The sequence below is a fragment of the Physeter macrocephalus genome, chromosome 14 (assembly GCF_002837175.3).
Source record: "Physeter macrocephalus isolate SW-GA chromosome 14, ASM283717v5, whole genome shotgun sequence".
Taxonomy (NCBI): domain Eukaryota; kingdom Metazoa; phylum Chordata; class Mammalia; order Artiodactyla; family Physeteridae; genus Physeter; species Physeter macrocephalus.
Genome location: NC_041227.1, coordinates 74,162,509 through 74,174,630, shown reverse-complemented (window position 1 = coordinate 74,174,630; position 12,122 = coordinate 74,162,509). Strand labels below are relative to the sequence as shown.

The 12,122-nt window shown below is 42.9% G+C and overlaps 1 protein-coding gene across 2 annotated transcripts in view; it reads left to right on the top strand.

Moving 5' to 3' along the window:
- Window positions 1-10,654, top strand: part of YWHAG (tyrosine 3-monooxygenase/tryptophan 5-monooxygenase activation protein gamma) — a 33,569-nt gene extending 22,915 nt beyond the window's left edge. The window contains exons 2-3 of one of the 2 annotated variants that reach the window (XM_024120763.3): window positions 7,016-7,210; window positions 7,424-10,654. In XM_024120763.3, the coding sequence (XP_023976531.1) occupies window positions 7,016-7,210; window positions 7,424-7,885 (657 nt within the window). In that variant the 3' untranslated portion in view covers window positions 7,886-10,654. Of the gene's footprint in view, window positions 1-7,015; window positions 7,267-7,423 lie in introns of both variants that reach the window. The other variant, XM_028498670.2, reaches the window with a different exon arrangement.
- The last annotated feature ends 1,468 nt before the right edge of the window (window positions 10,655-12,122 follow it).

Below are 12,122 nucleotides of genomic sequence, written 5' to 3'. Positions count from 1 at the left end.
CAGCGGCCATGGCTCACGGGCCCAGCCGCTCCGCGGCACGTGGGATCCTCCCAGACCGGGGCGCGAACCCGGTTCCCCTGCATCGGCAGGCGGACGCGCAACGGCTGCGCCACCAGGGAAGCCCCTTGCTCACTTTTCTATTACTGATTGGTCTTAAATTCCTTTTAGGAAGGTGTTTTTTGTTTTTGTTTTTGTTTCTTTGGCTGTGCCGCTGTGAGGCTTGTGGGATCTTAGTTCCCCAACCAGGGATCAAACCTGGACGCTTGGCAGTGAAAGCACGGAGTTCTGACCATTGGACCGCCAGGGAATTCCCTGCAATAGCATGTCTTCAAGTACATCTTTTTTTATTGGAGTTTAGTTAATTTACAATGTTGTGTTCGTTTCAAGTGTACAGCAAAGTGATTCAATTATACATATATATATTTTTCAGATTCTTTTCTATAGGTTATTACAAGATATTGAGTATAGTTCCCTGTGCTATACAGTACGTCCTTGTCGTAGAAAAGTAAGTATCTGAATTAAAAAGTACTTCATTGCTAAAAATTGCTAGTCATCAGTCTGACAACACAGGGTTGCCACAAACCTTCAGTTTGTAAAAAACTGCAGTATCTGTGAAGCGCAGTAAAACAAGGTACAGCCTGTATTAGAGAAACTAGCCCTTTCTCTGTGACATGTTGCAAGGTTTACATCATCAGAGACTCAGGGTGGGAGAAAGAGCGCAGGATTTGAAACCAGAGGACCCAAGTTTGTGTCCCTGCCCTGCTGTGTGTTAGCAGTGTGATTTTTGGGAAAAAGTCTGTTGATTTCTCTGCATCACACCTGTAAAGTATAATGTCCACCTTATTAGGGTAGTTGTGAAAAGAACATAGGATTTGGTGGCTGTCAGAAAAGCCCAGGTTCTCAGGAAGCTCTCCCCTCATTCATGAGACCTTGAGCTTGGCCCTGAATATGCCATGGAAGTTTCATTTTTCTTCTAGGATGTTCCTCTTCCTGGAATGTTTCCCTTCAGCACAGTTTTTATCCAGGGTCATTGCTGCTGGCTTTTATTTGGTGAATTTTTGTGTAGCGTTTTGTTTATTTATTTATTTATTTATTTATTTTTGGCTGCATTGGGTCTTCGTTGCTGCACATGGGCTTTCTCTAGTTGTGGCGAGCGGGGGCTATCCTTCGTTGTAGTGCACGGGCTTCTCATTGCCGTGGCTTCTCTTGTTGCAGAGCACGGGCTCTAGGCGCACGGGCTTCAGTAGTTGTGGCATGAGGGCTCAGTAGTTGTGGCTCGCGGGCTCTAGAGCACAGGCTCAGTAGTTGTGGCACATGGGCTTAGTTGTTCTGTGGCATGTGGGATCTTGCCGGACCAGGGCTCGAACCCGTATCCCCTGCATTGGCAGGCGGATTCTTAACCACTGCGCCACCAGGGAAGTTCCTCTGCTGGCTTCTAAAAGCCCAGCTGATGAGCTTTCCAGGCAGAGTTTGAATATGTGTTGAGGGTCCCCAAGACTTACTCCTATGTTCAGTGATCTGCCAGGACTCAGCACGTAACTGTGCTCTTGGCTATGATTTATTACAGTGAAAGGATGCAAAGCTAAATCAGCCGAGGGAAAAGGTGCTTGGGGCGAAGATCAGAGTAACCAGGTGCAAGTTTTCCAGAGTCTTCTCTCAGGGGACTCACACAGATTATGTGTGTGAAATGTCTGCTGGGAATCTCATTAGAGACTCAGTACCCAAGGGTTTTTTCGTTTTGTTTTGTTTTTTTGATGTTTAAAATGTTTATTGGTATTTTTTTAAATAGATCTTTATTGGAGTATAATTGCTTCACACTACTGTGTTAGTTTCTGTCGTACAACAAAGTGAGTCAGCCATATGCATACATGTATCCCCATACCCCTTCCCTCTTGAGCCTCCCTCCCTGTCCCACCCCCACCCATTGAGGGATGCTCTCAAAGGCACTTTCTGCCTGGCACATACCAAATGCAAGACTCCTAGAGGGAAAACAGGTGTTTAGCGTAAACCACATTGTTGGGACAAACATTTTAGGGACAGTGAGCCATTCTTAATCGGGGATGGTGGGAACCCTTCCAAAATCTTAGTTCTCAGATGCTAGCCAAGGGTCAACTTTGCAAGCAGACCTTTCTAAAGATAGCAGTCTCAAGGCTGTTGTGTTAACTCTTTTTTGTACAGACTGTACTTCAAGTTTAAGGCATTTTGCCCACATATGCAAGACATGACTTCAGATTATTTTCAAAAATTTTAATTTGAGATTGAGCAGGTCATCTCTAGAATACATGACTAATTATATGCAAGCAGAACCGTGTCACGTTTACTTGCAGTGGGTTATTCTGCTGCCTGCACAGTATATAGATAACTGTCCATTACATGGACACTGATACTCATTTTGCACCTTGTCATGTTTTTCTTTTTGGTGTAGGGTGTTCATATATAGCAGTCACTGCATTTACCCTTTTTATGGCCTTTTGGCCCTTTCAGGTGATAGCACTCCTAGGACCAAAAATGCTTCATGGGGCCAAATGTTATACCTGGTGTCTGCTAACTCATTTTCTTAATAGACTATTTTTTAGAGCAGTTTTAGGTTCACGGAGGAAAGCACAGAGGTCCCGTATGCCCCCTGCCCCTCCCCACTGTCAACATCCCAGCGTCGTACGCTTGTTACCATCAATGGACCTGCGCTGACTCACCGTTAGTATTCAAGTCCGTAGTTTACGTTGGGGTTTAGTCTTGGTATTGTACATTCTGTGCATTTTTACAAGTGTGTAATGACATGTATCCACCATTAGAGTATTGTACAGAATAGTTTCACTGCCCTAAGAATCCTTTTTTCTGCCTCTTCATCCCTCCTATCTTATTTTTTGGATGTGAACAGAACGTAAGTTTGTTCTTTGTGGAGATATTCAGCTTTCCTTACTTAAGTCAAGGCGTCTTACTCACCATCATAAGTTATTGTACAAGATTCTGCTTGATAGAAATACATTTTAAGTAGAGTAAGCTTAATTCAAGTTTCATTTAAGGAGTTTAAACGTTTGAAGTTGCACTCATTACAATTTAAGGTTCTTGATAGGTAAGTTGAAGAATTGTGAATGACGTGGTGCTCCAAGACCTCAGGGTCAGAAAGTCATCTAAATAGCTTTCCAGGAATCTCAAGGGTTGCTCATCTTAGGTAGAGAAGATTTCTCTCCTCATCAACTCTTAGGGGACGACAGTTGATAACTAATTAATATCTGATGCCTTAGCAGCTGGGATTTGGGGAGTTTTATTTCTTAAACTGTTGGTGAGAATAACAGATTTTTCTAACCTTTTTGCTAACAGCTCTCTCTAACTTACTGAAAGAAATTGGAACTTGAGCTAGTATCATAGGAGTTGAGAAGAGAAACCTTAATTTTATTTTTAACCAGAACATAACTGGAGAATGTGCAAACTGTCCACATTTTCCAGTAGCTATGACACTAAATTTGGGGGACCATATATACAAGTATTGCATTCTTAGAAACAGTTCAGTGACTGTTTTGAAAGACATTACCTTGCTTCCCAAATGATACATATCTCACATCTTCCTACACTGAATAGGCATTCTATCTTGGTTAAACCTTTTTTGAACACTATGTGGATACTTTTTTTGACCTTTTAAAAAAATTATCTTGACTTTTGAAACTAGTATGGTTGGGATCTCTATTTTATTTTAATGTAAAAATCACAGATTATCTCTCATACAAGTCATTTTGATATTAAGGATTTTTTTAAAAATTCTGATTTAAGGTTTTTAAAGAAATCTTAGTTCCTTTGAGCAGACTTACTGGGATCTCTATTTTATTTTAATGTAAAAATCACAGATTATCTCTCATACAAGTCATTTTGATATTAAGGATTTTTTTAAAAATTCTGATTTAAGGTTTTTAAAGAAATCTTAGTTTCTTTGAGCAGACTTTTTTTTTTTTTAGAGTTAAAGGTTTTCCCCTCTAACATAGTTTTTCAGTGGCAGAGAACATCTGGGTATGTCCCAAATGTGGTTGAGTTACTGTATGTAAAGGTGATGTTGGCATTTCGTAATCTCCATGTTCCAGTTTGTCTGAGGCAACTGGACAAATTTTACATAAGCGCAAATGGCTATCTTTGGGCTCTTTAGCCAACTTTTGCAGCAGGAGGAGACCTAATGGTATAGAGTACTGGTGAGGTAATTTGAGCTTTAAATAGTTGCTGGCTCTTGAAATAAGGATAGCATGATTTAGGGGAAAGGCCAGCACCCGATCTCAGTGGCCTTAGGCATCGTGGCTTCTTGCATTGGAGACAGTTATCAGGTTACTCTAGAGGCGGCTAGTCTTCAGTATCTGCACATTCAGTGAATATGGGCTGGTGTCCTATGGTATGCGGGCCTCAGGCCTACAGAGGCCTCTCAGCCTGTTTGAAAGCCAGTCTGGGGAGTTATTCCAGCCTATATGATATTAAAGTTTATGGAAAGGAAGTGATGTAAGGGAGCTAAGGACTAGAGAATAGCATGAAATGGAGAAGAAATACTTCATACAGTATCTCTTATACATTAGTAGCATTGAGCAGAAGATAAACTAGATGATGTGAGAAATACAGAGGCCTCCTATGGCGAGACTTAAAGTGAATGGACGTTATTCAAGGTGTTCTCAAAAGTAATTGCCCAAGGGAATTTCCTGGTTAGGACTCCAGGCTTTCACTGCCGAGGGCACGGGTTCGGTCCCTGGTCAGGGAACTAAGATTCCGCAGGCACATGACTTGGCCAAATAAAAAAAGTAAATGCTCACATCTCTATAGCACTTTACTGTGTTGGGAGCACTTTATCGTTCATCTGATACACCCTTATAATCTTACGAAAGAGGTAGAAATCTGTATGCAAACTGAGGCCCAGATAGATGAAGTGGCTTGTCCCCAAGGTCACTTAGTAAATGGTGGGACTGGAAAGCCCCAGTCTTCTGGGTTATATGCATATATGTCAGAAATTGACAGGAGTGACAGCGGCTGAGGGCTGGGAATAGTTTCTCCGAAGTCCAGAATATATATGGAAAATCGGATGTGAGATGATAAGCCTCCTATTCAGGGGAAGCAGTGTTTCCACGGTGCGGCGCGGGGGGTGGGGGGGGCGCCCAGAGAGTAAAAGCACCTCTGTGCTGGGTTCCTTCTGCTCTGAAGTCCAGTAGAACCAAAGCCCTGTTCCCCCACTGCATCTGTTTCCCCTAGGCCACCTCTGGCAGAGCTACTGTTGCTGTCTAGCGTTAGAGTAGAGAATCAGTAACACATAGTGAAAGGTTAGCATAAGAAAAACCACTCAAAAACTTAGGAATTTGAGTGTGTGTTATTTGCTGGATGTTGTGAGAATTAGTAAGCAAAGCATATGAACTAATAAGTATGGTTTACATTCTGATTTGATTGTATCTGAGAGGAACTATTTTAATTACACATCCAGTCCTTAAATATAATCCTCTCCCACCCGACCTCTTCCTTGATAAAAGAGGAATACATACCAAATGTAAATGATCCGTACACAGGTAAGTCTCTTGAAATCCCAGCCCTTCCTCCCCCAGATACTTTAGCTTATCTTTTTGGATTATATCCCAGTGCCTTTCACATCTCTGAGTAATATAATGTTACATGGATGCCGTGGTTGATCTACACAGGGAACAGAGTAGCCAGTTTAACTGGGGGTGGGAGGAGTAGAGCTGGGCAAGATTGCATAGAAGCCATGAGTATATCTTGGTTATTGACAGTTGTCTAAGTATTTTCCAGGCAGGAGCATTGGTAATTGTTCTGGGCAGAAGTATGAAGGTTTTTGCAATTAACATGTTAACCACTGGAGCGCAGGTACATGAGAGAATGAGGCGAGGAAAGCATCTAGTCTGTTGTAAGTCATAGGAAAGAGCTCATGATCTGGGGTTTCTGATAATGCCGTTGACTTAGTATGTACCAGTTTAGATATGATAGTTAACCAGACAAATAAAAATGTGACCTCAGAATAGGAAAAAAAGTAAGAGCTCAATCACTCCTTCTTGTAAAATTTTCTGTTTCATATGGTTGTCAGATACTTAGAGGTGTATGGCTCTGACATCACAGAAGTCAGGTAATATAAATTAAATAGTTTTAGTCACTTGATTTAATTTCTTTATTATATGCAGTTGTTTGGTAGTCATAAAAATACACAACATTGGTGTGCCGTTGCTTTAGTGTCCTCAAGGCTCTTAGTGTTTGGGATGATGAAGACCTTCTAGCACAATTGAAAGAAGCATTAATTCATGTTGGCCACCTCAGCTCAGAAGTGCTTTGCTCACCTCTCCATTTTATTGCTGTTGTATTCAGACACTACAAACACATGTTCCCCAAGTTGCTAATATGTCAGTGATCAGAGTCAATCCCGTGCCCCCAGTTTTGACTTCCTTTCTGGTGTTCCGTAATTTATATTATTTTAACATAAGAAAAGCTTCTCTGTTTCTCAAAAGTCAGCTTGAAGTTGACTGACTATGTTCTCACCCGGTAGGCAAGATACTCTCACCCAAAATGGATGGGACTGACATTTGGTAGACAGGGCAAGGTTAGGAAGAAGCTGACGTTCTTTTTTCTTAAAAAAACTGATGAGATATATAAGCCATCTATACTTAAAATCCTTAGGATCGGTATGTATGTAATGTTGCGTGAGAGACCTGTTGACCTTTTGTAATTTAGATCAAATTTCGACTTTACATCTAAGAGTTAGACTTCATAGTTCTTTCCTGGAACAGCGGTGTGATAATAAGCCTATGGCCTATGTGTCCTTCTCTAGGGAGAAAGCAGGGGTTCAGGCACCATTGAGCCAGTTGCAGTTTTTTCCCTTCTTTGTTGCTCCTTCCCGCTCCATCCCTCTTCCATATACCCACACAGCCTAACTTCTGTTTGTTGATTACTTTAATCATCTGGTAGATCTCTTTGTGTTTTAGTGGCATAAAGATATGATTAACCCAACTGACATCATCTGTACCATAACAGCTCTTTATTCTTTCCTCCTTAATAGGTGACAGAGCTGAATGAGCCACTGTCCAATGAAGAAAGAAACCTCCTCTCTGTGGCCTACAAGAATGTAGTTGGGGCACGCCGTTCTTCCTGGAGGGTCATTAGCAGCATTGAGCAGAAGACATCTGCAGATGGTAATGAGAAGAAGATAGAGATGGTCCGTGCTTACCGTGAAAAAATAGAGAAGGAGTTGGAGGCCGTATGTCAGGATGTGCTGAGCCTGCTGGATAACTACCTGATCAAGAAAATTTGGTGTCAGGGTACAAAGACCCCAGATTCTGCTTCAGTTGGGGCACACCATTCCTCCTGTATGGTCATTATTAGCACTAAGCAGAAGATGTCTGTAGATGGTAATGAGAAAAAGATAGAGATTGTCCATGCTTACCGGGAAAAATTGGAGGAGTTGGAGGCCGTATGTCAGGATGTGCTGAGCCTGCTGGATAACTACCTGATCAAGAATTGCAGTGAGACCCAGTATGAGAGCAAAGTGTTTTACCTGAAGATGAAAGGGGACTATTACCGCTACCTGGCCGAAGTCGCCACTGGAGAGAAGAGGGCGACCGTCGTGGAGTCATCTGAGAAGGCCTACAGCGAAGCCCATGAGATTAGCAAGGAGCACATGCAGCCCACTCACCCCATTAGATTAGGCCTGGCCCTTAACTACTCCGTTTTCTACTATGAGATCCAGAACGCCCCAGAGCAAGCCTGCCACTTGGCCAAGACCGCTTTTGATGACGCCATTGCCGAGCTCGACACTCTCAACGAGGACTCCTACAAGGACTCCACGCTCATCATGCAGCTCCTCCGCGACAACCTCACGCTCTGGACAAGCGATCAGCAAGACGACGACGGTGGAGAAGGCAACAATTAAGGCCCCCAGGTGGACTGGCAGCACACGCTGATGCTACTACTGCAGTCTTTATTTTTTTCCCATGAGTTGGGGGTCGGGTGGGGGAGGGAAAGGGAGCGATGACCTTCCTAGGGAGAAACCCACGACCTGTCCTGTCTTTGATCGCCTCTTTGGCATTTTTGCCAAAATACTACTAGTGGAAAGTCAGGCTAGCTGTGCTGGTATTGGAATAGCAGCCTCACACTGGCGTATGGACTGTTCTGTAGATTAATGCAAGTGGAGCTGTCCTTAATTTAACTTATTGCTAGAAAATAGGGTTTTAAGATGAAAAGAAAACGTAAACGGAATAGCCCTCATCCAATAAGTTCTGTGGTTCCAGTAAGGATTTTTATGTACATATGCTCTTGTCTTTTAAGTTCTGGGTACTTTCTAGCTCATCTGTTTTAGCTGTGCATTTTGTTTTCCAGGGTGTACTCTACCAGACATGGAACAGTTAAAATCCCAAGCTGATAGACTTAGAACATAAGGTATATTTATCCTTGTGGTTTAGGCCTTGCCAGTTTCCAGAAGTTTCTGATTAGTTGACAGTATTAACACTAAATTGCAGTTTACAGTATTTCTACATTACAGCCATATGTGACATCAAGCCATTGATTGTGTGTTTTTCTTATTTTGGCTTTTACATCCTTATTCAGCCTCATCCAGGTTGGTTTTGCTGTTATCTATGTCCTAGGCCAAAAGGCTTGCCTGAGGAGAATCAAAGCTACTTTAGGTTTTGCTTAATAGGTGCTTGGCAGATGGCTGTGGGATTTTTGTCCTTCTTTCTTCTTAACTTAAATCCACCACAAAAATGATTAATCACTTTAATAGAAACGTTAAACACCCCCAAAATAGAGAAAATTCAGGTCTGTATGTCATTTATTGTGCTGATATTTCCAGAGAAATCCTGATCTTTTTCAGCTGCCATAGCTCCTTCCTCAGGGACTGCACTGCTGTCTCACTCCTCACTTGAGTATTCCCTGCTGTACCTTGTGCCCAGGGCCTGCACTCGGGTGGGTTGAAAAGCTGTTGGGTTGTAGAAGTTGCCGGTTGTTTTGAGAAAGTTTGTGGTGCGGTGTGTGAAAATTCAGGTGCTAGGAGCTTACTGGTAGAAAAATCCTAAAGGAAGAGCTCTATTCATAAACGTTCTGTCCAATTTCAGGAGCCTCGTGTGTCAGTTTTTCCTCCCTGAAAACACTCCTTCCCCAAATAATCGTCGTAGGAGAATAAACTAAAGTCATTATCAGATAATAAATACTTAACTCCTATTTGACCAAAACTTTTTCTATGTATTTTTTTCTTTTTAATGAAAGCATAGAAGTTGGAAATTGATTTGTGCCATCTGTACACGTTTTAGAATTGAAGGAAACCACGATGCTATTTCCACAAGTTTGTTTCAGTTAGCCTTCGGTCCTTGGTTCTCATTTTGGATAAGTCTTAACACACGACCTGTTGCATGTGCATTCAGCCTTTTGTATAAAGTCAGTAACAGCGTGAACTGCTGAGATAGGTAATGACACCAGACTTGTTTGTTTCTTTGTTTTATTTAGGCAGGGAGAGGAATGAGTAGTAATTGAGGAAAACCTGACAGTTGCTTTTGCTAAAACCAAAATGGAGCTTCCACTTGTGAAATGCACGTGTTGACCAGGATCCAGGTGACAGTGAAGATAGAAGAGTGTGACGATGCTCTGTAATGTGGCACAGTTAACCCAGCATGACTTTCCTTAGAAGGCCCCCTCCATGTGCTAGAGCGGAAGTCCCGACTAACCAAACCTACCAGAAGAACTAACAGAAGAGGGCGTTATAGCTTCTGTGCCCTAACAGGGGCCTAAGGTCAATGCCACGGATGGGAACAGATTTGCGGGGTGGGGGTGGGGGTTGGTGGGGTTTTCCTTAATTTATCTTCATGTCCAGTGAGCAGTGTTGTGTCCCTCCTTGTAGCATTTGGAAATGATTTACTGGAATTACAAAACCTATTTTTCTTTTAAATTTCAGCTTTGGCTCTGGCTGCTTTTTAGAATAATGCAAGATAAAACCATATCTGAGGGCTAAAAATGAAGGAGGGAATGGGAGACTTGATATTTAAGCAGCTTGAATGGTTTATTTTCTTTTCTTTATTTTTAAAGAAATGCACTTGCCTATGATGCTGTCTCTCCAGTGAAATGATTACTCCTCCATTACTCTATTGATACAATATTGTGCATGCTAGTGTTGTATTTCTATACAGTAGCTTGAAATTTATTAACTTATACTGTAGGTGTTATGTATTCCTATGACAAAAAAATTAAGTCTTCAAATTTTTTAAAGTTTTTTTAATTTAATTTTTCCTTTTGGGGGTAAAGTTTGCTCTACCAAATAGTGATCGTAACAAATTGATCTGTTTTGGATGTTGCTATAGTGACATGCAGTTATATATTTTGTTTTTAAGGGTGGGGGGGGGAGCAAAAGAAACACCAGTGTTAGCTTAATCTTAATGTCTGGTGTTTGTCATGGTGAAATTATAACTATTACAGTGTAGGAGAACAACGAATATGTTCTCTGAATGAGCCTTTGTGCTTTTTGTCATGTTATGCAGTGAACTATTTTTAAGGTCTAATCAGTGATTATTTTTCCAACTCCGTGTTTCTCTAAGGAATTATTTCACACACGGACCATTCTTAGCAGTTTTCCTCAGTGATGGAATATCATGAATGTGAGTCATTATGTAGCTGTCGTACATTGAGCAAATAAACTTACAGATCTGATGTCAGTGCTAGTTTTATTTAATGAGTTGAAATTTTCCTTTGCTTTTGAAGGTTTGATTGGACATGGGTGTTCTCCCCCACTCAAAGAATGAGGTTGGACTGCGGGGGAAAGGGGCAAAACGGTGTATATTGGAAAGTGCCTATCTCTGGGAATCAGACCTGGGTTTACTGCCTTTAAAAAATGATCGCACCTTTTGGGTCTCCATTGTTTCTCTTATGAAACGAACCTCAGGTTTGAATCATGACTCCTTTTGATTCTCGGGCAAGTGACTAAACTTCTGAGCCCTGGGGGTGGGGGATATAGGTCTAAATGAAAACCGGCTCACGTGCCTGGTTTGGTATTTCTCAGGTGCCCGTTGGAGATCTCATTATGTTTTAGATGAGGTGGGATTTTGCATTTTAAGATGTTCATTCATAAATATACTGTCTTGGGTTTTTAAGTCTTTCTGAGGTGGTCAGCAGCCTTAGTTGACGTGGGCTGCACTCTCAGCAGCCTGCTGTTTCTGATGGCAGCTGTCAGGATGTGCCCACGGCTCAGGTCACATCCCTGGACATGGGGGGTGTTCTGCCCTGACGAGCTGTGAGGAGGGGTTTGTCTACAGAAGGGAACACCCGGGCAAAGGCGTTCCTCCTCCACCGGCTTGGGTGTGCTCCAGCAAGGCAGGGAGGGGCTGCACTGGTTCATGCAGCGGGAGAGGACGGCCTTTCAATTTTTTGAGAAATTTTAATTCACGTTTTAGGAATAACACTGTGTGTGACTAGGCTTTTGCCGTGTTAATGAATTCACCTGTTTTGGCTCATTGTCTCTCAGAGCCACCGTGAGAGTGCCCACACTTGTGTGGGCACAGAAGTGACCCATGTGCCTGAGGTCCCACAACTCACTGATGACCCCCGTGGGAGCCCGCATCTTCACCCCTCCGGAGCTTCGCCTCCTGACACCGGGCTGCTGCTGCTGCTCTAGGAGAGAACGCAGAGCAGCAGCCCGCAGCCCGCGCGCTGACGGAGCAGGAGCTCAGTGTGGGGGTTACTGGGAGAGAGGCACGTCATACACGTCTCGCCAGCCAGGGGCGTTGAGAGATGGGCAAGATCAGTACAGGCTCACCAAGGCGCTTCAGAAAGAAGGGTAGCTCCTGGAAGGTGTTACCATTACACCCTTGTTCCTTTGGCGTAACGTCCCATTGTGAGTGCCTGGAGTTTGACATAAGACTGGAATTTGCCCATAGGATTTTCCACAGACAGACTTGAGATAAAATGCTGTCTGTTGCTGCATTGCCGCCCAGTTTTAACAGTTCGTTGATGCAGTGTTTCTTAAACTTTTTCATCTCAGGACCTCTTCACATAACTCTTACGTAGACTGCATCAAAAACTAGAAACTGGGCTTCCCTGGTGGCGCAGTGGTTGAGAGTCCGCCTGCCGGTGCAGGGGACGCGGGTTCGTGCCCCGGTCCGGGAGGATCCCACGTGCCGCGGAGCGGC